This window comes from Erinaceus europaeus, chromosome 12 (genome assembly GCF_950295315.1).
Source record: "Erinaceus europaeus chromosome 12, mEriEur2.1, whole genome shotgun sequence".
Lineage (NCBI taxonomy): Eukaryota > Metazoa > Chordata > Mammalia > Eulipotyphla > Erinaceidae > Erinaceus > Erinaceus europaeus.
In genome coordinates, this window is record NC_080173.1 from 14,130,210 (window position 1) to 14,155,501 (window position 25,292).

The following is a 25,292-nucleotide window of genomic DNA, read 5'->3' on the forward strand; positions in this document are numbered from 1 at the left end:
GGCCCTTATAATGCTTAATATAAAAAGTTCATACTAATAATGATCCTTTATTTGCTGAAGACTTGTTTGGTGCCAGGCATTGTGCGCTGTGCCTGTGACATGTGACCTTATGCCATCTTAGTCACTTCTGAGTAATCACCACGTCCATCCCACGGGCCAGCAGGAGCTGAGATTCAGAAAAGGCCTGCATAGTGAGGCATGGATTTGAACCCTCTTTGTCTAACTCCAGACTTTGCTGCTTCCCCAGACCTTGAAGAACTCCCACCATTCGGTCTGCGATGACCCCAGACAGGCGAGTTACACACTGTCTGCTCTCTTTCCGAAGATGTTTTATTTTAAAATCACATAAAAATAACTCAATAAAAATAACTCAGGAAATAACTGGAGCCACTGAGCTACGAGAAATCTCAGAGGCCTCTCCAGTTGCTTCTTTGCTGGCTGACTGGCGATTGTTCTGGGCCTGAACTCTGGGCCTGAGCTGGCCCCCGGTGGGGGCACCTTGTCTTTAGTAAGAAAGCATGCTGTCAAGCTTCTCTCTGTCCCAGGGGCTGCTGGCACCCACCTTTGGGGAAAGTTGGAAAAAATAAACTGTGTCCATAAAACAAAAACTGCACCCAGAGAAATCAGAAGCAGGTGCTGCTACCAATTCTGCTACCAATTCCAACTTGGGTTTGGGGGAGAAGAGGGCCAGGAAGAGCCCTTGGGATTCTTGTGCCCTGGAGTTGTTTCACCTGAATAGGAGCTTTTCATCAGGGTTGCCAGAGGTGGAGTCAGAGGCAGGGCTGGGTGGCCAAGGCCCAGGGGGAGAGTGGCCGGAAGTGATTCAAGCTGCAGGAATGCCGGGCAGACTTCTGTGAGGGGCTGGCCATCCTCACCCTGCTCTCTTCCCTTCCTGGGGGCTCTTGGGTTTCTGGGCACAACTGTGACTCACTGGGCCACTCAGCCCCAACAGCTGAGTAGTTCCTGGTGTGTGTGGGGGGTGCAGGCGGTGCGGTGCTGATTCTCCTATGTGCAAAGCAGGGCTGACATGGGTCGTGGGGCCGGCCCTGTGGCTCCCATTCTGCCCTCTCAGCAGCCTTGAAGGGAAGGCTAACACTTCCTCTTGCCTCCCAGCCCTGGGAGTCCTCCTGGGCCATGCTGAACCCCACCAGCAATTCTGGGAGCCAGTGTGGATACCTCAGACTACAGGGTCTCCTCTCTGTCCAGCTGGCCTTGCAAATGGATGGGGGTGTTCATCCCAGCAGTGAGAGAGCATTTCGTCAGTCAGTGGGCACCGAGGAGAGGGTATAGCTTCTCTGCTATGTGGGGCTCTCTGGTCACTGGCACAGGCAAGCTTCTCCAGAGAAACAGACCCAGACAGAGAAGAGGGGGCGGGGGTTGGACTCCTGTAATTACTACAGAGGCCAGGGAATTCCATGACCCAAGAGTTGGAGACAGGGTGGTGCCAGGAGACCCCAGTCTGAAGGCCCCACAAGCAGGGCAGCTGATGGTGGAGACTCAGTCTGAGAGCAGACGTCAGCAGAGCCAGTTCTCTCTTCCTCTGCCTTCTTTTTATTTATTTTTATTTAAACTATTTATTTTCTTATTACTGGATAGAAACTGAGGAATTGAGAAGGGAGGGGAAGGTAGAGAGGCAAAGAGACAGAAAGACACCTGCATCCCTGCTTCACTTCTCGTGAAACTTCACCCCTGTATGTGGGAAACAGGGGCTTGAACCTGTGTCCTTGCACACTGTGATGTATGTGCTCACTCAGGTGCACCACTTGGGCAAATGGACTCTGTAGGAGGGTTCAGCAGTCATAGGGCTTCCAGGCTTTGATTCCCTCATCTGTGAAATGGGGGTTGTGCTGAGTGGAGGAGAGAAATAGACTGGTTTTCATAGACTCCTGGCATGCGGGGGGGGGGGGGGCACCACACTGTCTTCTCCAGGTCCTCCTTCCGGGGTCATTATGGTTCCTGTCTCCTCGAAGCCCCGTGGGTCACTGTAGCTTCCCGTGCCCCCTTTGTCTCAGAGCTGCTCCATGGTGGATGAACTCAGCTAAAGCAGGGGTGTGTGCTGAGTGTGTCCCCCTTGGCCTGGCCAGAGGCACGGTCTAACAGGTGTCTGTCCCTAGAAGGCCCTGGAGGGTGGAGCACGTGTGTTCTGCTGTCCTCCACATGTGGACAGTGCGTGTGTCTCTGGGGAGTTGGACTTGTGATCAGGTCTGCAGTTCATGCTGCTTGGGGTTCTGCAAACATCCCAAACTTTGCAGGTTGCATTTACTTTTCAGCCATCATTTGGGGATGAGTTTGTGAAATGAATGAGTGAATGCTACATGAGCCTCTGGGCAGGACTACTGGGGGAGAGCTGACCTCTGACCCCAGCAACCTAGGTGGGTGCCTGGGCATCAGAGGGCAGGGGTTCAGTGGGCATCTGGTCTACCTGGGGCCCCTCAGAGGCTCATCTTGCCATCTGCTGGCCAGCATGGGGTGGCCCTGCTGCTCTTGGAGGGTGGGCTGGTTACCTGGGTAGTGTGCTCCCAAGCCCTGTGACCTGGCAGCCACCAGGCAGTGCCTGTTGTTCCTGGCAGGCCCCAGGGTTTGCCGGGCTTAGCACCTCAGCAGATCTGCTCCCGTTGGGACTTGCCTGCTGTAAACCTCTCTGAGGAACACGTGCAGGGCTAGACTGAGGGTGTGTGCAGGAGGGAGCGTGCTGCTAATCCACACTTTCCTCTTCTTCCTTCCTGAGGAGTGAGGGAGGGAAGGATTGGGGCAGAGGATGGGGGGAAGGAGACAGCTGGTACACCATCTCCCGGCTTGCAGTGGAGAAGTTGGGCCAGGGCTGCCCACCCCCACCCCCACCCCCCACTCCCACAACCATGTTACAAGCCCCAGTGCAGGGAAACTGGGAGCCAGAGGAGAGTGCCTGGGATGTGCCTACATGGGGGCCGGCCACTGTCTCCGTCCCTTAGTCACCTTGACGCAGCTGGCCTGAACCAAGGCCTAATTTTGGAGTTGGAGGAATTTGGGTTCCATTTGGGCTCAGCTCCTAGTAGCTGTGTGGCTTCAGTCAGGTCACTTCACCTCGCTGACACTCCCCCACCCCCACCCCGACCTGCAGTAGGTAGCAGGTGTAGAGGGGAATGTGCACAGGGTTTGACCCATATGTGGCCAGCAAGTGGTACCCAGGTGGTACAGTTGGCTGCAGGTAGCCCTGGGTCTGACTGGCCCCTGGAGGGCTAATGTCTCTGGTCCCTCCAAGGGCTTAGTTTCTCATTCTGGGATAAGTGGTGAGATTCTCCCTTTGTGAACCTGGTGGCTCCTGTGACCTTTGCCCTTTGCCCCTGGCTTTAGGAGTCTCAAGGACTTCCAGCAGCCGTCTCCGGAGGCTTGGTGACCCCTCTGGCCCGGGTAAGTAGCTGTTCAGCCTTCTTTTTCTTCTTTCTGGTTCAGGCCCATAGTCCCACCTGGGCTTCCTGGGTGACGGGTAAAGTCCGTCTCGGGCTCCAGCAGGTGCCGGCTTGTATGGTCCTGATGCAGAAGGCTTTCCGGCCTGTTGCCATTGAGCCGGTCCTTGCCAGGTATGAGGTGCCACCCAACCCACCCAAGGCTGGCACTTCTCTCCTCTGGGTCCCTTGGACATAGAATCAGACCTGTGTTTCCAGGAAAAGGCAGTGTGTAGGGGCTGGATGTCTCAGGGTGATCCTGGTTGGGGTGCTGAGGGCACTGGAACAACTGGCTTGGAATGTGGGAGCTCTGGGCAACTGGTCCCTGCACCACCGAGCCCACTCCCTGAGCCCTGCCCTGCTGGTGCAGAGGGGTGCTGCAGGGGTCCTGGCGGGAGTCACTGTGTTGTGCCTGCCCCACCTCTGTCTAGCTAAGCATTCTCACAACAGTGCAGAGGGACAGCAGACACCCACTGTAACTGGCCTGAGACCACGGGGGGTAGGTTTGCCATAACAGGCTGGGAAGGGGTTGCGTTAGCTGCGGGGGCAGGGATGGACGGTGTCACCTCGGGCTGCGTGTTCTGCGGGGACTCAAGGGGGTGGGGCATGGGGCTCTATGCCCTGTTGGTGTGGAGGAGCGCACCCCCCACCTGGACCCACCTCCCAACTCCCTGCCAGGTATTGCTGCTGCCTGAGCTGGTGGGACTCCTGATCAGAATCTGTTAAGTCCATCTGACTCGTTTGTTCATTAGCAACACGTTTTTACTGACCTTCCACTTCAAAGCTGTGTTCAGTGGCTGTAAGATCACTTCCAGACCATGCTGGCTCACCAGTACCCTAGAATTCTGCACTCAGGTGGTTCTGAGTCTGCCTCTTCAGGCCCATCCTCAGGGAGCAACAGCTGCCCATGGGCTGGAGTGGCTGAGCAAGACTCTTCCCAGGGAGCTGAGTATGCGGGGTGGGATGGGGTGGTCGTGGTGTGAATGTGTATGAATGTGCAGGCTGGACCGGCCACAGGGATGCCTGTAAGGCCTCTGGGGTAGGAGTATGGTAAGAGAAGGGTGATGCCTGGGGCGAGGTGGCAGGAACTCTGGAGCTCAGATGACTCTTGTGTGGTCAGCCAGGGGCCCCTCCCATCGCAGCCACATGCTGCGTGCGCAGACCAATGTGCTGCCGGGCTGCTGCTGGATTTCTGGGGTGCTGTTCTCTGCGGTTCTTTGCTTCCACAGTCAGCTGCCTCTCCAGCTCCTGGCCTCACGCTGGCTGGTCTGAGACTAGGAGCCAGAATGGGGTGTGGTGGGTGGAGGGAGTGGGGAGCGACGTCTTGGAAGACTGGCATCCAGGCTGGACAAAGCCTCCTTCTCATGGCTTCCCTATGCTCAGACCCTGCTTCTGTGCTGTCAGCACTTGGCCGCCGTGACCGTGGCTCTGCTTGGATGCCTAAGGCATAATTTACCCAGCCTGAAGCTGCAAGTCGGTCATGTGGGTTTGGTCTGGGACCGCCGGCTGACACGCAGAGTCCTCTCTCAGGGCCTCAGCCAGCTCCTGCCCACTCGCTCGTCCCTACTTTTCCTGGTACACCCCTTGCCTTTTTTTTTTTCCCCTATCTAGTAATGATACTAGAACTTATGATACTTTGAACTCATCTTTTTTCAAGCAGAAAGAGAGAAACAGAGACAGAAGGAGAGGCAGAAACCACAGCACTGATGTTTCCTCCAGTGCAGCGAGGGCGGGGCTTGGGCCTGGGTCATGGTCACGCACGTAACAAAGCAAGAACATGACCCATGTGGGCCACCTTGTTGGCACTCTGGCTCCCACCTCTAATTCCTCCCTGTAGTATGACCTGGGTCCGGACAGATTCACTCCTGGACCCCACTCTCTGCCACTCCAGCCTCTCTGGCACTAGCAGACCACCCCCATTTTAGTCAGCCTCCTCCCTTCTCCCTGTCTGACCACTGCTCTGTCCTGTATGCTCTCTGATCTTTCTCTCTTTCTCTCTCTGAGTCTCTGAGCCCTGTCTGCTCCTCTGAGAACAAAGTGACTATATCTCAAAGCTTCTGCCTTTATTTTAGGTTTGTTTGGAGACTGTCTGGGACCTGGTCAGGCCTGGTCATTTCTGCTATGAGTCATGGGCCTTCAGCTCACAGTCAATTACTGAGCAACCTCCCTCCCTTCCTTCCTTCCTTCCTTCCTTCCTTCCTTCCTTCCTTCCTTCCTCCCTCCTTTCCTCCCTCCCTTCCTCCCTTCCTTCCTTCCTTCCTCTCGCTCTCTACCTTTCTTTCTCTCCATTCTTTCTTTCTCTCTTTCCTCCTTACTCTCTTTTTCTCTCTCTCCATCCATTCTTTCTCTCTTCCTTTCTTCTCTTTCTTTTTTTCTTTTTCTTCCGGTTTTTTATTTTTATTTTTTATTGGGGAATTTATGTTTTACATTCAACAGTAAATACAATAGTTTGTACGTGCATAACATTCCCCAGTTTCCATATAACAACACAACCCCCACTAGGTCCTCTGAATCCTTCTTGGACCTGTATTCTTCCCACCCACCCACCCCCACCCCAGAGTCTTTTACTTTGGTGCGATACGCCAGTTCCATTTCAGGTTCTACTTGTGTGTTTTTTTTTTTTTCCTTCTGATCTTGTTTTTCAACTTCTGCCTGAGAGTGAGATCATCCCATATTCATCCTTCTGTTTCTGACTTATTTCACTTAACATGAATTTTTCAAGGTCCATCCAAGATCGGCTGAAAACGGTGGTCACCATTTTTTACAGCTATCTTTCTTTCTTCCTTTCTTTCTTTCTTTCTTTCTTTCTTTCTTTCTCTCTCTCTCTATACACCCATCACTGAGTAAGACATACGGTGTTGGGCTGAGGGATATCTCACTGGGTGGAGTGTCTTGTCTGTTATATGTGCAGCCCAGGTTTGAACCATGGCTCTATATGGGAGATGGCTCTGGTCCTCTCTCTCTCTCACCCTCCTTCCCTCCCTCTTTACCTCCCTCCTTCCTCCCCTGAATGAAAAAGCAAGAGTGGAAAAATCACACATGTGCAAAGTCCCCAGTTCTACCAATGAAACTGATGAAGAAATACCCCCCCCCCCAAAAAAAAAAGAAAGAAGGTGGAGCCAGGCGGTGGCGTACCTGGTTGAGTACACACATTACAGTGCACAAAGACCCAGGTTCAAGCCCCTGGTCCCTACCTGCAGGGGGAGAGCTTCATGAGTGGTAAAGCGGGGATGCAGGTGTCTCTTTATCTCTCTATCTCTCTCTCTATCTTCCTCTTCCCTCCCAATTTCTCTCTGTCTCTATCCAATAACAAATAAAAATTTTTTAAATTTAAAAAAGAAATAAGATGCCACAGGTGTGACCAAAGCCTCTGAATGATCCTCTCCCATACTAAGACCCTCGGTCTTGACTAAGAGCCCGTCATTAGTGGGAGTGTCTCCGCAGATCCCAAGGCTCACCCCGGAGGCTTTTCATGAGAAAGAATGCCTGACCTATCCATGTGAGTCCACATACCTTTGGTTCATTGATTTTTGTCTGCAGATGAGGGGTCCTTGCTGGTGGGGAGCAGAATCACCTACTCATTGGTCTTGCTGAAAGTTTCTGGAAGCATTCTTGTGTGTTCCTTGCACACGTGGAGTGATGGTGGGTGGGCGGGGCACTCACAGTCCTTCTATCAACAAATGCTTCTGTGCTGCCCTCCCACAAGGCCTCTGGTCTGTTCTCCCATGCTACCCAATTACTGTCAATGGGTCAGTCTCTCTGGGCAACCTCCTCCCAGACAGCAGCCTTCGTCAGACCTTTGTCCTGGTTCCCACAGTGCACAGAGCTTCCCCTCCCCGTGCTTCCTCACCTCCCTGCAGGCCGCCTGAAGCCTTCTCCTTCTGCCCTAATATCCCATGTAAGGCTGTTCCTGCTCTTCTGCCTTCCAGTGCCTCTGGGATCTGGGGCGACCTCCCCTCCACCTTCCTCCTTTCATGTCCCCTTGCCTGTTCCTGTCCCCCCAGAATGTGCCCTGACTCAAAAGTAGGTCTTTGTTTTTACTGGAGTGTCCTGCTCAGCTCTGGTTTATGGTGGTATGGGGGGATTAAACCTGGGACTTTGGAGCCTCAGGCCTGAGTCTTTTTGCATGACCATTATGCTACCTACCCCCACCCTGCACTAAAGTAGGTCTTGTACAGATGTGATTGGTTAAGGATCCTGAGAGAAGTTAGAGGCTCCCCAAATCCAGTGTCGGGGTTTCCTCACAGAGAGGTTGACACAGACGCAGAAGAGAGACCCCAGGGGTAGAGACAGGGTGACTCTGCCACAGGATGAGGACCTGGACCCCTCAAATCGGGAAGAGGAGGCCAGAATCGGGAAGAGATGCCTCCTCAGGGACAAGTGCCCTGCTGACCCCTAGAGTTTCACTTCTGCTTCTAGAAGTGTCCCGTTGCTTCACTTCCTGTCCCGTTGCTGTAAGCCTCCTGGTCTGTGGTGGTGGCGGTACCCCCAGGGAACACATGCACCTTCGTAGCCACAGTGGGAGTGTCTGCCTTGGCAGGGGGGTGCCTGCTGGCAGCCCCTTGTGTGCCCTGTCTTTCTGTCCTGCTCAGAGAAGGCTGTCCATGCCAGGCCTGGCAAGGACCCCAGGCCATGAAAGCTCAGGCTGACACAAGACGCCAACCGTGACTGTCCAGCTGATCTATCCGCGTGGGCCATCTGCACCAGACAGTGGTCAGTGAGGGGGGCCGTCCAACTTGCTCCCCATTCTTTCTCCAGGGTGCCATGCACACAGCAACCTCTCTGTAAACGTCCGAGTCACCAGATGCCCTGTGCTTGGCCTTGTGGGCAGAAAGGTTGGGTGTGTCTCTCTGGAAAGTACCAGCCACATGTTCTGGGAGGAGCATTGCCTGCCTGGGGTCCCCCACACGTGGGCTCCCCCAGACAGTTACAGTTGGTTACTTACCTTCCCACTCTTACCTTCTTTCCTCTCCTGTTTCAGCCTCACTGCCACCAGGTACCCAAGCAAGAGATGTCATGCTATCCTTTGACCTCTGCCCTGCCCTCAGCACCCAGATCTGCAGACCTGGTCCAGTCACCCTCCCCCAAATGGCTTGTGAGTGGGTTTCCCGCTGGTTCTGGCCAGTTCTGACCCCTATGTGTCTCCCCACTGCAGAGGCCCCTGAGCAGCAGTGCTTATTAAATCCTGGGACCTGGTGGGTGACAGGCCCCACTCACATGACTGAAATAGTCCCTGTCATGGTGTCTTACTTCAAGGACTCCACATTCCCTTCTCTTGCTAGGATAAACTCTGACCTCTGATGACCCCAGGCTTGACCCAGGCTTCCCTACCCTCCTTTCACCCTACCCCTCCTATTTCTTTTTTTTAAATTACATTTATTATTATTTGTTTATTTATTTGATAGAGACAGCCATAAATTGTGAGGAAGGAGAAGATAGAGAGGGAGAGAGGCAGAGAGATACCTCAAGCACTGCTTCACCACTTGTGAAACGCACCCCCTACATGTGGGGACCAGGGGATTGAACCTGGGTCCTTGTGCACTGTAATGTGTGTGCTTGCTTAACCAGGTGTGTCACTGCCTGGCCCCTTTCCTCCTATTTCTTTTCTCCTTGCTCCTTTGGTTCCCATTGGAACTGCATCTTGGATGGGTCATACCCCTGCTTGTCTTTACCACAGAGCATCTCTTTCAGGTTAATTTTTTTTTTAATTATTTATAATCATATGAGAGAGAGGGAGAGGGAGAGGGAGAGGAAGAGAAAGGTAGCAGAGCATTGCTCTGGCAAAAGCTATATCAGAGGTTGAACTTGGTACCACACACTTTGAAATCCAGTGCTCTAGTTACTGTACTACCTCCCAGGCCACTTCCAGGGTGACTTTGCTCTGACTGCTGTTAGCTGGCTGCCCTAGGAGATCTGTGCCCCTTCCCCAAGATGCCCCCCAGACTGATGCTGGACTCACAGCACATCCCAGGCAGGTGATAAATGTCATTGACTTGAACTTGATAGGCCAAGTTTAGGGGAATCTGCCCCCTAAAATTTGGTTTAAGAGATAAATGTCAACTCTCTCTTACTTCAGCTGAAGCCGTTCTTGTTGCTTCCCTTGAGAGGGAAGTCTAGGCAAAGCAGTGTCTGCAGGGAGGGAGAGCAGATGGGCAGACTCACTAGGGTGATGGGTGGACACAAGTGGCTGTTGACACTAACTCTGACACAGGTCAGGAGTTCTGCCCTCGGTAGTACTCACAAGGCAGGCACTGGGCAGCCACAGAGGGCCTGGATACAGCCACCAGGGCACATTGGCATCCGCACAGAAAGACCCATTGAGCAGCAGTCTAGATGATCTACCTGCTATGTCCTTAAAGCCACCATTCACCCAGTAGACATTTATTGGGTACCCTCTGGGCAGGGAAGAAGCAGAAGGCCCAGGTCTTTGGGGATGGGTTTCAGTTTTGATGGGACACATTTAAGCTCCCAGTCCTGGGGTGACTTTCAAAGAGGCTGCTTCTGTTTTTAATTTTAATTTGTTCATTTATTATTAGAGAGAAATGGAAATGGGAGAGGGAGCTAGAGAGACACCTGCAGTTCCTGCTTCACCACTCCTGAAGCTTTTCTCTCTGCAGGTTGGGACCAGGGACTTGAACCTGGGTCCTTGTGCACTGTAATGTGAGTGCTTAACGGGGTGAGCCACCGACTGGTTCCAAAAGATGGCTTCTGTACCTGTTGGTTCCCCCACCCCCACCCGTTTGCCCAGTGAGCCTCTGGGATTGAAGCTGCAGCTGGCTCCACGGCAGCTGTGAGCTGTGGACTTTGAGCTGTCCAGGTCACTTCAAGCCATTGTCTTGGTTTCCTTCCATGCTGACCTGGAAGGACTCTGTAAAGCAGCAGGCCAGCTGACTGTACTGGAGCAAACCCCATCACCTCCCAAGTAGCCAGGGTGTATTTACTTAGGAACAGATGGAACCTGAGGCACAATGAGAAGGAGAAAGAAGGTTCCAGGAGAGGAATGCAGTGGGTCCGGGTCTGGAATCTGTCTTGCTCCCTGGGCCCTGGAGGGTCTTCGTCTGCAGAGACAATAGCTGCGGCTGCAGGCCGGTTGGGTCAGCAGGAGGGTCTGGGGAACTGGCTCCTTTTTTCTTCCCTCAAGGAAACAAACTTCAGTGCTTGCATCTGGTGCTCAGCAGGAAATGAACTGAATAGTCTTCTTTTTTTTTTTCCCCTAAACTGAGTAGTTGTGTCACCTATAGCTTGGAGCTAATAATGGAGGGTTTGCCAGACTCTGCATTTGGGAAGGGGGTGGGAGGAGGAGGGGAAAAAAGTCTGAGCTCAGAAAGTGTCCTATCAGCAGGAGCCTCTTCTCCCCAGAATGTGTACCGGGAGGAAGGTCAAGTTCATCAGCGCCCTCAGAACCACCTGGAGGCCTGCTCCCTTCTGGTCTGGCTGTGGAGCCTCGGGGAAGCCCGGGGACATCTTTGATGCTTGTGAATCTGTCATCTGCACTGGATGCCGGGGCCACTAGGGGTTGGGGGTGGTGAGCAGGACAATGTCTTTGAAGACAGGGAGATAGCATAGTGGTTATGCAAAAGATTCTCATGCCTGAGGCTCTAAGGACCCAGGTTCAACCTGTTGTACCACAATAAGCCAGGGCTGAACATGTCTTCTGGTTTAAAAAAATAAATAAATAAAGAGAAATCATCAAGTCTTTCTTTAAAAAAATTTTATGGGATGGGAGTCGGGAGGTATTGCAGTGGGTTAAGCGCAGGTGGCGCAAAGTGCAAGGACCAGCGTAAGGATCTCGGTTCTAGCCCCTGGCTCCCGACCTGCAGGGGAGTCGTTTCACAGGCGGTGAAGCAGGTCTGCAGGTGTCTATCTTTCTCTCCCCCTCTCTGTCTTCCCCTCCTCTCTCCATTTCTCTCTGTCCTATGCAACAATGGCGACATCAATAACAACTACTACAGCATACAACAATAACAACAAGGGCAACAAAAGGGAATAAATAAATATAAAAATATTATGAAAAAAATATTATGGGGCTGAGTGGTAGTGCACAAGGACCTGATTCAAGTCCCTAGCACCTACTTGCAGAGGGGAAGCAATGCTACAGGTTTCTCTTCCTTTTTTTCTCTCTCTCTCCCTCTCCCTCTCTTTTTCTTTCTGCCTCTATCCAAAAGAAAAAAATAAACTAATTTTTTAATTATCTTAATTTTATTTATTGGATAGAGACAGCCAGAAATCTAGAAGAAATGGGGGTGATAGAGAGACACCTGCAGCACTGCTTCACCACTCACAAAGCTTTCCCCCTGCAGGTGGGGACTGGGGGCTCGAGCCCAGGTCCTTGCACATTGCAACATGTGCACTCAACCAGGTATGCCACCACCTGGTCCCAAATAAACTAAATTCAAGAAAAAGAAATTTCAAGCAATAGCTTAAAAATAATATTTATTTGTTTATGTAAGAGAGAAGATGGGAGGGAGGGAGAGGGAGAGAGAGAGAGAGAGAGAGAAAGAGAGTGTGAGGGAGAGAGAGAGAGAGAGAGAGAGAGAGCCAGAGCATCATTCTGACACACTTGATGCTAGGGATCAACACATGACTTTGTACTTGAGGGTCCAATGCTTTATCCACTTTTTTAACACCCAGGTCATTCAACAAGGCTTTAAAATTTTTTTTTATTATTATTACTTTTTTCCCTCCAGGGTTATTGTTGGGGCTTGGTGCTGGCACTACGAATCCACTGCTACTGGCAGGCATTCTTTCCTTTTTTATTAGATATGATAGAAAGAAATTGAGAGCGGTGGGGAGACAGAGTAGAAGAGACAGAGAGATAGCTGTGACCTGGTTCACCACTCATGAAGTGTCCTCCCTGCAGGTTGGGAGTGGGGGGCTAGAACCTGGATCCTTACGTGGGTCTTGAGCTTCATACTATATGTGCTTAACCGGGTACACCACCATCCAGACCCCTCACCAAGGCTTTATACTTGCAAGATGGAATGCTACGCAGCTGATGAATCGTTTGCTAAATCCAATGAGGGCTCTAGAAATCAAGTAAACGATGTCAAGGGCCTGTTGAGAGATGGTGCCCACCTCAGGATGTGACCTGGCTGAGGTGGCTAGGAGCTGGGACTCAACCTGCTGGCACTGACAGTTTCCCAAAGCTGTGCGTGCTCTGTGCAGGCTCTGGCCCAGTGTGGGCAGGGCTGGGTTATGGGGCCCTCACAAGAGACTCTTGCTCTCCACTGTGCAAGTTGGCTTGTCTGCATCCAGGATGGGGTTTCACTGAGCCCTGGGAAGCTCAGTGCTTTGCAAGACCTCTGTAAGACCTGCTTTGGGGATTTGGGCCTGGTTCTGCCTGGTGAGTGGCTCCCACCCATGGGGGGAGTGGATGTGCACTCCCCTGCTCCCCGTCCAGCCTTGCTGCCTGGCCTGACCCCATCTCTGCCTCTGCCTCTGCCTCTGAGCCCGCTCATGACTAATCCAGGCCTCACTGGGGCTGCCAGGTTTTTGGTTTCAAATTATCCCCTACTTGGGCCAAAATGTTTGGATTTTTAGGCACACTCGGGGAAATGGCCCTGGAGCCGAAGCATGCCGGAGGGTGGGGGGTTGGGGAATGGGAGGCCAGGGCTGCACTGAGGCGCAGCAGTGCCAGCCACAGGGGTGAATCCATATGTGCTGGTGAGGGCCCTGGTCCTGGCCCCATCCCATGTTTCCACCAGGGGCCTGGGCCTGTGACCTCACGAGGTCTCCTTGGGTGCTGGGGAGCCCGCTGTGCATTGAAGGAGCTTCTTCTCTATGCTTGTCTGGAGTTTGAAAACTTAATACAGTGAACATGTAATTGTAGAAAACTCAATGAGAAACAGAAAAAAAAATCAGAAGATTAAATAAACTTAAAAAAAAACAACAACCTGATTTCCATTGCCCTGCTAGTGGTTGTTGTAGCTTAATGTTTCGGATCAAAGTGTAATTAACTGCAAATGTTCTCCATCACAGAGGCTCCTCAGCAGCGAGACTGCATATCTGAGTGCCCTGGGGCTATGAAACAAAGTCCTACCAGCCTGGTGGCCAACATACCAGAGTTAAACTGGTTCTCATCTTTCTTTCCTTCCTTCCTCCTTTTTTTTCTTTTTTTAACCACAGCACTGCTCCGTTTATGGTGGTATGGAGGGCTGAACCTGGGACTTTGGAATTCTTAGGTATGAAACTCTTTTTGCAGGGGCTGGGCGGTAGCATGGCGGGTTAAGCACACATGGTGCGAAGCACAAAAACTGGTGTAAGGATCCCGGTTTGAACCCCCAGCTTCCCACCTGCAGGGGAGTCGCTTCACAAAGTGGTGAAACAGGTCTGCAGGTGTCTATCTTTCTCTCCTCCCTTTGTCTTCCCCATTTCTCTCAATTTCTGTCTCAACAACAGCAGCAATAACAGCAAGGGCAATGAAAATGGCCTCCAGGAGCAGTAGACTCTTAGTGCAGGCACTGAACCCCAGCGATAATCCTGGATAATCCTGCATAATAGTTTTTGCATAACTATTATGGTATCTTCCTTGCCCAGAAACTGATTCTTTTTAGAATTCTTATTAGTGATTTAATAATGATTAACAAGTTGTAAGATAACAGGGATATAATTCAATACAGTTCCCACCACCAGAGTTCTGTGTCCCATCCCCTCCCTTGGAAGCTTTCCTATTCTTTATCTCTCTAAGAACATGGGCCAAAATTCTTTATGGGGTGCAGAAGTTGGATGGTCTGGCTTCTGTAATTGCTTCTCCACTGAACAGAGGCGTGAGCAGGTGGATCTATATCCCCAGCCTGTTTCTGTCTTTCCCTAGTGGGGTAGAAGTCTGGGGAGGACACATTGGTGAGGTCATCTGCCCGGGGAAGTCAGGATGGCATTATAGTAGCATCTGTAACTTGGTGGTTGAAAGGGGGTAAGCTATAAAGCAAGACAAATTATTTAATAAGCAGGAGCCCAAAGGTAGGAATAGAGCAAATAAAATTAGGGGATGAAGCTAGAAAGTCTGGGATGAAGTTAGAAAGTCTATTTTAGGTGTGTTCTAAGAGGCCCATGACTTAAGTAAATTTTGTCTGAGCCTGATAGCTAATATGCAGGTCAAGTAAAAATATTTCTGGGAAGATAGTGTCAGAGTTGTGAATAGGGCTAGAAAGCTGGATTAGGGTAGAGAGTAACTTCCAAGCATGAGGAAAGCAGATAAATACCATGCACTGTTTACCCCATCAGTCTGACCTAGGGCCCATATATATTCCTATTTAGCACAGGGGCCTGTGTAACTTCTGAGCAGAAACTGATTCCTAACAGATTTCTGGAGGCCAAAGTCTAAGACAGAGGCATCAGCAGGGCTGCATTCCCTCTGGAGAAAGTAAAGGACCAGGTAAAGAGCGTAATGGTTATGCAAAAAGACTCTCATACCTGAGGCTCTAAGATCCCAAGTTCAATCCCCAGCACCACCATAAGCTAGAGCTGAGCAGTGCTCTGGTAAGAAAAAAAGAAAAAAAGAAAGAAAAAAAAAAAAAAGGGAGAACCCAACTCTTATCTCTTATAGTCTGGTTTTCCTTGGCTCGTGGCCTCCTCCCAGCATCGTCATCTCTCTATTGTGTCTTCACACCCTTTTCTCTATTCAAATTTCCCTCAGCCTCCCTCCTGGAGGGAGTTAGGGTCCACTCAGATAATCCAGTATAATCTCCCTCAGTTACCTCTGCAAAGAGCCCTTCTCCAATGTAGGTCTGATTTATAGGCTCCAGAGATGCAAGTGTGATTTATTTCTTGAGAACTACTTTTCAGCCCCCTGTAGTACCTGAGAGCCCTTCCTCCTGCCTTGGCTGAGACTCTGGCCACCTTCTCCTGCCACTTGGTCCACCTTTGGGACTGTGCTGCAGCTCTTCTGGGATGGAGGGGGCTCCTCTTTGATGTCACCTATAAGGCTGGACATTGTCCCCTAGGATGAAGTCCTTGCTACCCAGGAGACGTCCTGTCAGGGAGGGAGGGCATGGGGACTGAGGATGCCTGGCCAAAGAAGTTGTCCCTCTCCTGTGAGGGACACTGTCCTCACTGTGTGAGGTAGGGACAGCCATCTTTGGCCACCAGAGCAACCCAGAAAGTGTTTCTTTATCAAAAGGGGGCAGCCCCTGTGGCCAGACAAGGAAGCTCAGCCCCTCAGGCCATATGCCCTCCTTCTCCCAAGAGAAGCAGAAAAACTGCAGTTCTCAGGGAAGTGGCTTGAGTGTCCAACGCTGGCATGGACACACGTTTTCTTTAAACAGGCTCAGGCACACAGACTAGCTCTGTGTTTCAGGCTGGGTGCTTGCTGCCAGTTTGAGTCCTTGAGGTCAAGTTCAAGAAAATAAACTTTTTTTCTCCCTCCTCCTCCTCTTCCTCTTCCTTCTTCTCTTGCTTCTGGCCCCAGCCCTCCGGCTCCAGCCCCCTGGCCCCATTCCTCCCTGCCCCAGGCCCCCAACTCCTCCTAGAGCTCCAGTCTCAGCTTCCAGTCCCAGCTGCCCTCCCCCCCAGTCCCCAGCTCCTAGTCCTAACTCCCCAGCTCTGAGTCTAACCAGATGCCAGTGGGGCCCCCAGATGGCATGGTGGGTCTGTGGGAAACAGCTCTGAACCCCCAGCCCGGCCACGCCTGAGTTCCTTCCGGGGGGAGGTGCTGAGTCTGGGGAAACCAGGCCGAGAAAGGAGCCGGTTCCTCCCATGGGACAACTGGAGACTCACTGACTCATGAGTGTGGTAGAAATCTTCCAGGAAGTCTCATCCTGCTCTCCCTCTTGGCTTGGGCGGGGACGGCCAGCTGCCACTGTCACCGCTGGCAGGCAGGGACCCCACCCCTGGCAGTCTTCAGGGGTGACTCCAGGGCAGGTGCTCTGAGAGCCTTTCCTCCCTGCCTGTCCGGCGGAGGGTAGTGGAAGGCGAGCTTTTCAGACACTTTCAGCCAGAGGAAATCGCCGAGTCGAGAGGAAAATGAAAGACTTCGCAAGTCTCCAGGAATTTGACTCGGTGAGCTGGTTTCCAAGAGGCTAAGTTAAGCTTCTCCAAGTGGATATTAAAAGGGAGCAGTGAGCCTCCTGGCGGAGGGGCTGGAGGGGGTGGAGAGAAGCCGCCGGAAGCCGCTGCGCTGCCCCTCTCAGCCACCGCTCAGAGCCCAGACAGCGCTGCCCTGGCCAGCAGCACTCAGGACAGGACAGCAGACAGGCCAGACGGCGGGATTTTTGAGGCCCTCGCTGCCTCCTCCTTCCCTCTATCTCCCCCTCCTCTCCGTTGCCGCCTTTCACCTCCCGATCCAAAGAGACAATGCTACTTCAGTTTGGAGCACAAACACATGATCAGCACATGGAAATGTGGTGATTTGGATGCATTCGTGATTGCCACAGATTGAAGAAATTAGAGCAGACAAAGAGTGTTTTTGGAGGAGGAAGAGGAGGGAAGAGAAGAGGGAGGACGAGAAGGGAAAGCCGACTCCGGGAAGGGGGACGCCCGGGACTCCCGCCTGCTGTGGATCTTCCCTGCAGTGATGGAGAGAGACCGGATCTCAGGTAGGCAAGACCCCCGGCCCCCCACCCTGGCCCAGCCCAGCCTCCCCGAGCCCCAGTCTTCCTCTGAGCTCTGGGGAACAAGCAGCTCTTGGGCACTTTTACTATTTTTGCAGAAATTCCTCTTTTTCTCTGGACCGTTCTGTGGTTGTGGGATGTAATGTCCAAAAGCTGTTTCGAGGAGCCTGGATTTGATTTAAGCTCACGCAACCGCCCCCCCCCCCCAGCCTCTCCCTGGTCGGCCCAACGAGCCCCACAATTGCAGCTCCAGTCCTGGGAGTGCTGGGGTGTTGGGAAAAGGCAGGGGGCTGGCTCTTGCCAGGGGGTCAGCATTTTCAGGTGCCCACTGACTAGCTGGAGGTCGGTTTGTTTGCATTGCCAGCCCGAGTCCGTCTTGAAGGCCACTGAGGTCTCTTCCCTGAAATAGCATCTGGGTGCCTCTCCAGGACTTGATTACAGACGAGGAAGCTCTGGGGACTGGAGCTGGCTCTGCAGGGGTGCATGCTCGTGTGCCTGCTGTGCCGTGCACGTGTGTGCGTGTGAGCACGTGCAGCCTTATTCTTCTGGGAGTGGCGGGGGGATGACAGAAGATGGATCCCACTGGGGGTGCCAGTGCCACTTGGGGCCTGTACTTACCAGAGATCCCTGTGCTGGGGAGGTGGGTCACAGTGCTTATCTGAGGTCACTGAGGGATGTTTGATGAGAGAATTGCTATTTAAAACATCTGGTTGCCTAAGGAACCAAACACATCCATCCAAAAAATTTGTGTACATCTATGTTCATAGCAGCACAGTTCGTAATAGCCAAAACCTGGAAGCAGCCCGGGTGTTCAACAACAGATGAGTGGCTGAGTAAGTTGTTGAATATATACATAAGGGAATACTACGCAGCTATTAAAAATGGTGAATTCACCTTCTTCACTTCATCTTGGATGGAGCTTGAAGGAATCATGTTGAGTGAGATAAGCCATAAAGAGAAGGATGAGTATGGGATGATCTCACTCACAAACAGAAGTTGAAAAATAAGAGCAGAAGGGAAAACACTAAGCAGAACTTGGACTGGAGTACTGGTGTATTGCACCAAAGTAAAAGACTCTGGGGGTGGAGGTGTAGTGTTCAAATTCTGGAATATGATGGCAGAGGAGGACCTGGGGAGGGGCTAGTTTGTTATATGGGAAACTGAGAAATGTCACATATGTATAAACTGCTATATTTTAGTGTAAACTGTAAACCATTAATCCCTAATAAAGAAAAAAAAACCCACATCTGGGTTAAGCGCACACGGCAGAAAAAGCATGGACAGGCATCAGGATCCTAGTTCTAGCCCTCGGCTCCCCACCTGCAGATGGTTTGCGTCACAGGCGGTGAAGCAGGTCTGCAGGTGTCTTATCTTTCTCTCCCCTTCTCTGTCTTCCCCTCCTCTCTCCATTTCTCTCTGTCCTATTCCAACATCCTGTAGGTGGCTGTCAGCCCCTGACCGGCTCTTCACTGACCGTTCCCATTGACCACAGAGCCTGCTGCTGCTCAGCACAGCCCCCCAGCCGGCTGCGGTCAGGGGCAGGCCTGGGCCTCCTAGTACCTGGACTTGTTGAGGGTGTCAGGTGCTCCCAGCTGCTCCCCATCTGTCTGCCAAGAGGCCAGAGAGAGGAAGACCCCCTGGAGGCTCATTTCAAGGAGGGCTCCCTGGCCCCCTGCTGGGGCAGATTTTGTGCAGATGGGATGTCTCATGGCATGTGCATGTGCCCTGGGGCACAGCCGGGCACAGCCCACAGACCACGAGGCCAGGGCAGCCACGCAGATGGTGAGAAGCACAGCTGGCAAAACCACAGCTCATCTGTGTCACAGCTCAGCAACGTGGGCAGTTGGGCGTGGACAGGCTTCACCCATCTCCTGTCCTTAGCCAGGCAGGGCGCATTAAGGCAGACGCCTGGGGCCCTGAGGTCAGCCACTACACCCGCCTGGCTGGCGGTCCTCTGGGAAGTCCTGAGTGCAGGCTTCAGCTTATTTAATCATGACTTCTTAGCTTGCAGAGTCAGGGCCTCGTAGCATGCGTGATTCACCATCCTGAGGCCAACATTCTCATCTAGAAAGAGAGGGACACACAGGGAGAGAGAGAGAGAGAGAGAAGGAGACACACCACAGTACTAGAACAGTGCCCTGGTGCCTCCTTTGTGGCTCTCAGATTTGGACCTGGACTGTGCGGACAGGAAGGTGCACCCCCTACCCAGTGAGCTATCTCTCCAGCCCCAGCTTTCATTTTAAAGCAAAGGTTTAGGTGCTGACCACCAGGGACTTGAGAGCCAGGACGCAGAGACAGGAGCAGTCTCTGGGGACTCAGAGTGACAATAATATCCTGGGGCCTCTTGGCCAACCAGACTTCAGGAACTTTTCATGAACAGACAAAATTGCCCCTGAAGACATTTAGCTCAGTTTTTACAGCTGCGGCCAGGGCCACTGCCCACAGCTCAGGCATAGCCAGGAAATGAGTGGGAAGCATTGCCCAAGATTCGCCTGAAAGAAGAAAAAAAAAAAGAAAAGAAAAAGAGGTACTTATGGTTAACAAGATAGCACAGTGGTAGCACACAGGACTTAAGTGTAAGGGGTCCCAAGTTCAGTCCCTGAGTCACCCATAGTCAAAGATGAGTAGTGCTGGGGGGGGGGGGGGGGGAGAAAGTGAGAAGGGGGAGGGGAAGGAGGGGGAGAAGGGGAGAGGGGGAGGGGGAGGGAGAGGGAGGAGAAGGAGAAGAAGAAGAAGGAGGAGAAGAAGAAGAAAAAGGACACTTAACATGAGTTATGCAAAAGACTTTTATGCCTGAGGCTCCAAGTTCAGTCTTCAGCACCACTATAGGACAAAGCTCAGCAGTTGTTTCCTATGGAGTCCATGTGGGAATTCTTTCCTTTTTTTCTTTTTTTCAAAGCTCAGTTAAAAACTGGTTACAGGTGGCTGGGCGGTGGCACACCTGGTTAAGCTCACATAGTACTAAGCACAAAAACTTGTGCAAGGAACTGAGTTTGAGCCCCTGCAGGAGGGACACTTCATAAGCAGCAAAGCAGGTCTGCAGCTGTCTTTCTCTCTCTCTCTCTCTCTCTCTCTCTCTATCTATCTATCTCCCCCTCCTCTCTCAATTTCTCTGTCCTATCCAATAAAATGGAAAAAAATGGCCAATGGGAACAGTGGCTTTATATGCTGGCACCAAGCCCCAGAAATAACCCTGGAGGCAAAAAAGAAAAGAAACCAGTTACAGAAATGAATGATCCTTTCCAAACTGTTTTCCCATGTCCTTCAGACCTGGACAGAACTTTGCCTTGTCCTCAGATTAGTTTAGCGTTTTAGCAGTCCCCAGGCCCCTCAGGGACTCTATTCTGTCTGTCCCTGCTGGGACCTAGAGACATCACTCTGACCTCAGCCTCAGTGAGGATGTTTGCCCCTCAAGGCTTGGGAAGTTGTCCTCAGTGTTCTGTGAGCTGAGTTATGCCTGCTTCAGGCTCCCTCCTAATGACTGGGTGGCCGGCTTGCACCCCTTTGTCCCATCACACATGACTGTGACAGCTTCTGAGACTCCCACCCACACACAAAACATCGGTGGGACTGGGGGCTCTCTGTGTGTGTGTACATCTGGGTACATGAGTGTGCATGCATGTGTGCACGGAGGCCTACTTGGGCAGACATCCCACCCCCTCACTCCTAGATGGGGTTGTTTCTGCTCCTTCTCCACTAGGCTGGTGTCTGGCTGGGCCTCAGGAACTGCCCAACAACTGTCCAGAGGGGTTGAGCGCCTGCCCCGGGAGAGTCCCTGATGGGAAAGGGGCTTCAGAGAGGTGTGGGCAGCCTCAGAACTCCAGCTCTGCTCTCTCCCAGCCCCTCCACAATGTCAGCTCCTGGCTGACAATAACTGTGGGGTCCTCCTTCAGCCAGGCTCCCTGGGGTGCTGTCTGAGGCCGCTGCTCCCCTAGAAGCTGCTGGAGGGCTTGTCAGAGGGCCAAGGTGATTCACAGAACAGTGATGGTGCTGAAACACCCAGCGGCTCCTTCAGCCAAGGGTCGGGCCTTGTTCTTGTTCTGGACTGGCTTTGTGGCTTTTGCAAATTAAGCAGTTTCATCTTGTTCCAAGTGCTTGTGTTTCAGCAAGGAGGGAATCTCTGGAAGGGAACTTTCCACTGGGGAGCTGCTCTGTAGCTGGGGTCGGGGTGGGGAGGGGTAGCCAGCAGCAGCCGTGTGGGTGATCGGCAGGCAGGGAATGTAGGAGTCTCTTTGGTGGGTCAGGACCACTGGCGTGGGGTTCTAGAAGAGTCAGCCACACTGTCACTGGACCTGTCATCTGCCCCTGGCTGGGTGTCTACTCCGCACAGTGAGGCCCAGAGAGCTCATGTAAGAAAAAGCGGTCTCTGCTTTCTGGGTAGACCTCTGTCATATAGAGGCAGGGAGTTCAGACTCCTTCCCTCAGCTGCCCCCCCCCACACACACACACCCCATGGAAGGCAGGGCTTCACTCAGTCCCTCCTGGACTGACACTGTGGGTCACGAGCTTCCAGAAGCTGCTTTTGCTGCCGGCTGTGGCTTCACTTTCTCCCTCCAGGCTGCTCCTATTCTGGCTCCAACTCACAGGAAACCTGGACCCGGAGTTGTTTCTTAGGGCTGCTGAAACAAGCCACCACAGTGTGTGCAGGGCTGTGCAGTCAAATTCCTCACAGTCCCAAGTCCAAAATGCAGGTGTGGCGGGGCCAGGCCGTGGCGCACCTGTTTAAGTGTCTATAGTACTAAACACAGAGACACATGCAAGGATGGGGGTTCCACCCACCTCTCCACCTACAGCGGGGACGCCTCACAAAGCAGTGAAGCAGATCTGCAGGTGTCTATTACCCTCCCCCATTTCTCACTGTCCTATCCAATAAAATGGGAAAAAAATGGCCTCCAGGAGCAGTGTATATGTAGTGCTGGCACTGAGCCCCAGCGATAACCCTGGAGGCAGGCAAACAGAAAAGAAAAAAAAAAAAGCAGGTGTGGCCAGGGTTGGCTCCTTCAAGAGGCTCTAAGGGAGCCATTGATTCCAGGCCTCTCTCCCAGCACCTGGGGCTTCCTCAGCGTTCCTCATCACGCTGGCTTCTTCCCTGTGCACAGCCTGTCTGTCCCTGCTCTGTTAGGAGGACACTCTTCCCATGGCTGTCCAGGTAGCAGACACTCAAGATACATAGTGCCATTCTTTATTTATTTATTCCCTTTTGTTGCCCTTGTTGTTTTATTGTTGTAGCTATTATTGTTGTTGTTGGATAGGACAGAGAGAAATGGAGAGAGGAGGGGAAGACAGACAGGGGGAGAGAAAGACAGACACCTGCAGGCCTGCTTCACCGCCTGTGAAGCGACTCCCCTGCAGTTGGGGAGCCAGGGGCTCGAACCGGGATCCTAACACAGGTCGTTGTGCTTTGTGCCACCTGCACTTAACCCACTGCGCCACCGCCCGACTCTCTTCATAGTGCCCTTCTAAAGAGGGGCAGGCTCACAGCTTCCGGGTGGGCGTGCATTTGGGGGCTGCTGACCAATCCACTGCAGCCCCTGCATTTCCCAGAGACGCTGGGTGATTTCGTGTCCCAGACCCTACTGTCTCTGTCCCCCTCTGGACCTTTGGGTGTGACCAGCAGCCTCTCCCACCAGGTCACTTGCTCCTGGGGAGATGCAGAGGACTCAGGCCCGTGTGCAGGTACCAGAACCCACCCTCTCCCTGCTGCCTGCGTGCTGGTGCTCTGAGAATGCAGGCATGGTGCTAGGTGAGGGCACCGGAGTGTCAGCCTGGTGTAGTATAGGTTTCTTGAGCCTATAATTGGTCTGTCTGCTTGGAGCACTTATTTCTTTTCTTTATTTTTTTATTGCCCCCAAGGTTATCACTGAGGATTTGTACCTACATAACAATCCCTCCACTCCCGGCAGCCTTTTTTTTCTCCCTTTTTCCTTTCTTTCATTTGAAAGGACACATAGAAAGCAAGTTGGGAGGGGCAGATGGTGAAGCGAGAAAAAGAGAGACACCTGCAGCTTGACCCCACATGAAGCTTCCTCCCTGCGGTGGGGTCTGAGGGCTTGAAACCCAGATCCTTACACATGGTCCATGTACACTCAACCAGATGTGCCACTGCCTGGCCCTGGAGCATTGATTCCTATGTACAGTGCCACTATGGAGTGACGTGCAAAGCACACCACTTTCAACAGACTGTCCTCAGTAGCTCTGCAGCTTGAGGTTGGGGCTGCTCTGTGTCATTAGCAGTGAGTGGTGGCTGCAGCCTGGGCAGCAAGGGCCCAGGTGGGGAAGTAGGGGGCTGCATCCAAGTTTCCTGGTCTTTCCAGCCCTCAACCACAGTCTGGGTTCAGGTCTGCTACTAGAGATACCTCCTTGCCTTAGCCCTTCTGACCCTCTGACTCACCTCTCTCTCTCTCTTTTTAACCAACCAAACAAGGAAATTCTGACTTGAGCAAAGCTGAATAAACAAAGCAACACTCCCCTTGGATAAGAGCAAAGAGGCACCAGCTCTCAAAGTTTGCTGTGAGAGTGTGAGCTGGTCTGAGGTGGGGCCCTTCTGCTGGAAGCTGCATGCCCAGGCCCCCGGGTGCACTCACTTTGTAGCCTCTCCCAGCAAGCAGGAGCCTCTGCGTTCCATTCACCTCCTGCCACATCACCCCTGGGCTCCAGCCTGCAGGATCCCAGGCTTCGGTCCTTCACAGTCACTTGGAGAACCTTCACTGAGGTTCCAATCTGTGTAGGGCCCCTCTTTGGCTCCTGGCCTGCATACTCCCTGCTGCCTCAGAACTTCCAGTTAGGACTGGGTGGCAGCCACCTAAAGAACAAATAAATCGGGGAGTCCGATGATAGAGCAGCGGGTTAAGCGCACGTGGAAGTGCACGTGGCGCAAAGTGCAAGGATTGGCATAAGGATCCTGGTTTGAGCCCCCGGCTCCCCACCAGCAGGGGAGTTACTTCACAGGTGGTGAAGCAGATCTGCAGGTGTCTATCTTTCTCTCCCCCTCTCTGTCTTCTCCTCCTCTCTCCATTTCTCTCTGTCCTATCCAACAACGACATCAATAACAACAACAATAATAGCAACAAGGGCAACAAAAAGGGAATAAACAAATAAATGTTAAAAAAAAGAACGATAGGGCGGGGGAGACAGCATAATGGTTATGCAAACAGACTCTCATGCCTGAGGCTCCTAAGTCCCAGGTTCAGTCCCCCGCACCACCATAAGCCTAAGCTGAGCAGTGCTCTGGTGTTTCTCTCTCTCTCTCTCTGCATCTCTCAAAAATAAAATTAATAAAAAAGAAGTGTTTCATTTATTTAAAAAAAAACGATAAATTGGCCCCCTCTCTCTGCCTCCAGGGTTATGGGTGGGGCTTGGTGCCTGCACTATGAATTCACTGCTCCCGGTGGCCATTTTTCCATTTTCTTATTGGATAGGACAGAAATTGAGAGGGGAGAGAGAGCTAGAAAGAGAGACACCCACCTGCAGACCTGCTTCGCCACTTGTGAAGTCCCCCCCCGCCACCCCCCGTTGCGGAGCCGGGGCTCGAATCCGGATCCTTGCATGGTTCCTTGCGCTGAACTGGGTGTGCCCACCCCCACCCCAATCAATCGCTAGATGCTTTGAGATGAGAGCAGCCAAACAGATAAGAGGCAATTCAATTGCCACCAGGCATGTGAGGAGGTGGATGATGGAATGAATGATCCTGAGGGAGCAACACTGAACTGAAACTTGTAAGACCAGCAGAAACCAGCCAGATAGTCCAGCAAAATGAATGACAAGTGCAAAGGTCCTGGGGCTGGATCATCATGGAGTTGCTAGTGTCTGGACCAGCAGTTTGAGTGCAGGGAGTTTAAGGACCTGAATACCTTGTGGTCACTCAGCATGGCCTGTGACTGGAGGACTCATAGGCAGGGAGGCCGGAGGTGGGGAGGCTGTTGCAGGTAGAGATCCAGGGCTTGATTCCTGGGTGGGTCTGGGAAGTGGAAGAGGTACTGGTTTCCCTCCTAGCTCTGTCCTTCCCAGTCCCACCGAGGGGCTGCTGTACTTAGGAGGAAGCTGGGGTGTCTGACGGGCTGCGTTTTGGTAGAGAGTGGGGCCCGCCAAGCGCTGACTCCAGGCCTCCTGCCTCCCTGTCTCCTGGGGACCCAAGTCCGCAGACTTGGTCTGGTGATGCTCCACCGTGGGTGACAGCCCTGTGTAGTTAGTGTACCTGAGGACGACCTCTTCTCCCATCAGCCCCAGGGAGCCCCAGGCTTCTCCTTAACTTTGACCTTTGATCCTGGGGGTCACTTGGATGTTCCTCTCTTGCTAGAGTCGTAGCTCTGGCAGTGAGACA

General features: G+C 52.5%; 1 protein-coding gene across 3 annotated transcripts in view; it reads left to right on the forward strand.

Moving 5' to 3' along the window:
• SEPTIN9 (septin 9) overlaps nucleotides 1-25,292 on the forward strand; it is a 184,613-nt gene that overhangs the window by 18,295 nt on the left and 141,026 nt on the right. Inside the window, exon 2 of one of the 3 annotated variants that reach the window (XM_016192299.2) lies at nucleotides 3,334-3,390. In XM_016192299.2, the coding sequence (XP_016047785.1) occupies nucleotides 3,334-3,390 (57 nt within the window). Of the gene's footprint in view, nucleotides 1-3,333; nucleotides 3,391-16,402; nucleotides 16,422-16,441; nucleotides 16,958-25,292 lie in introns of those variants that run through there. The other 2 variants (XM_060202825.1, XM_016192300.2) reach the window with 2 other exon arrangements.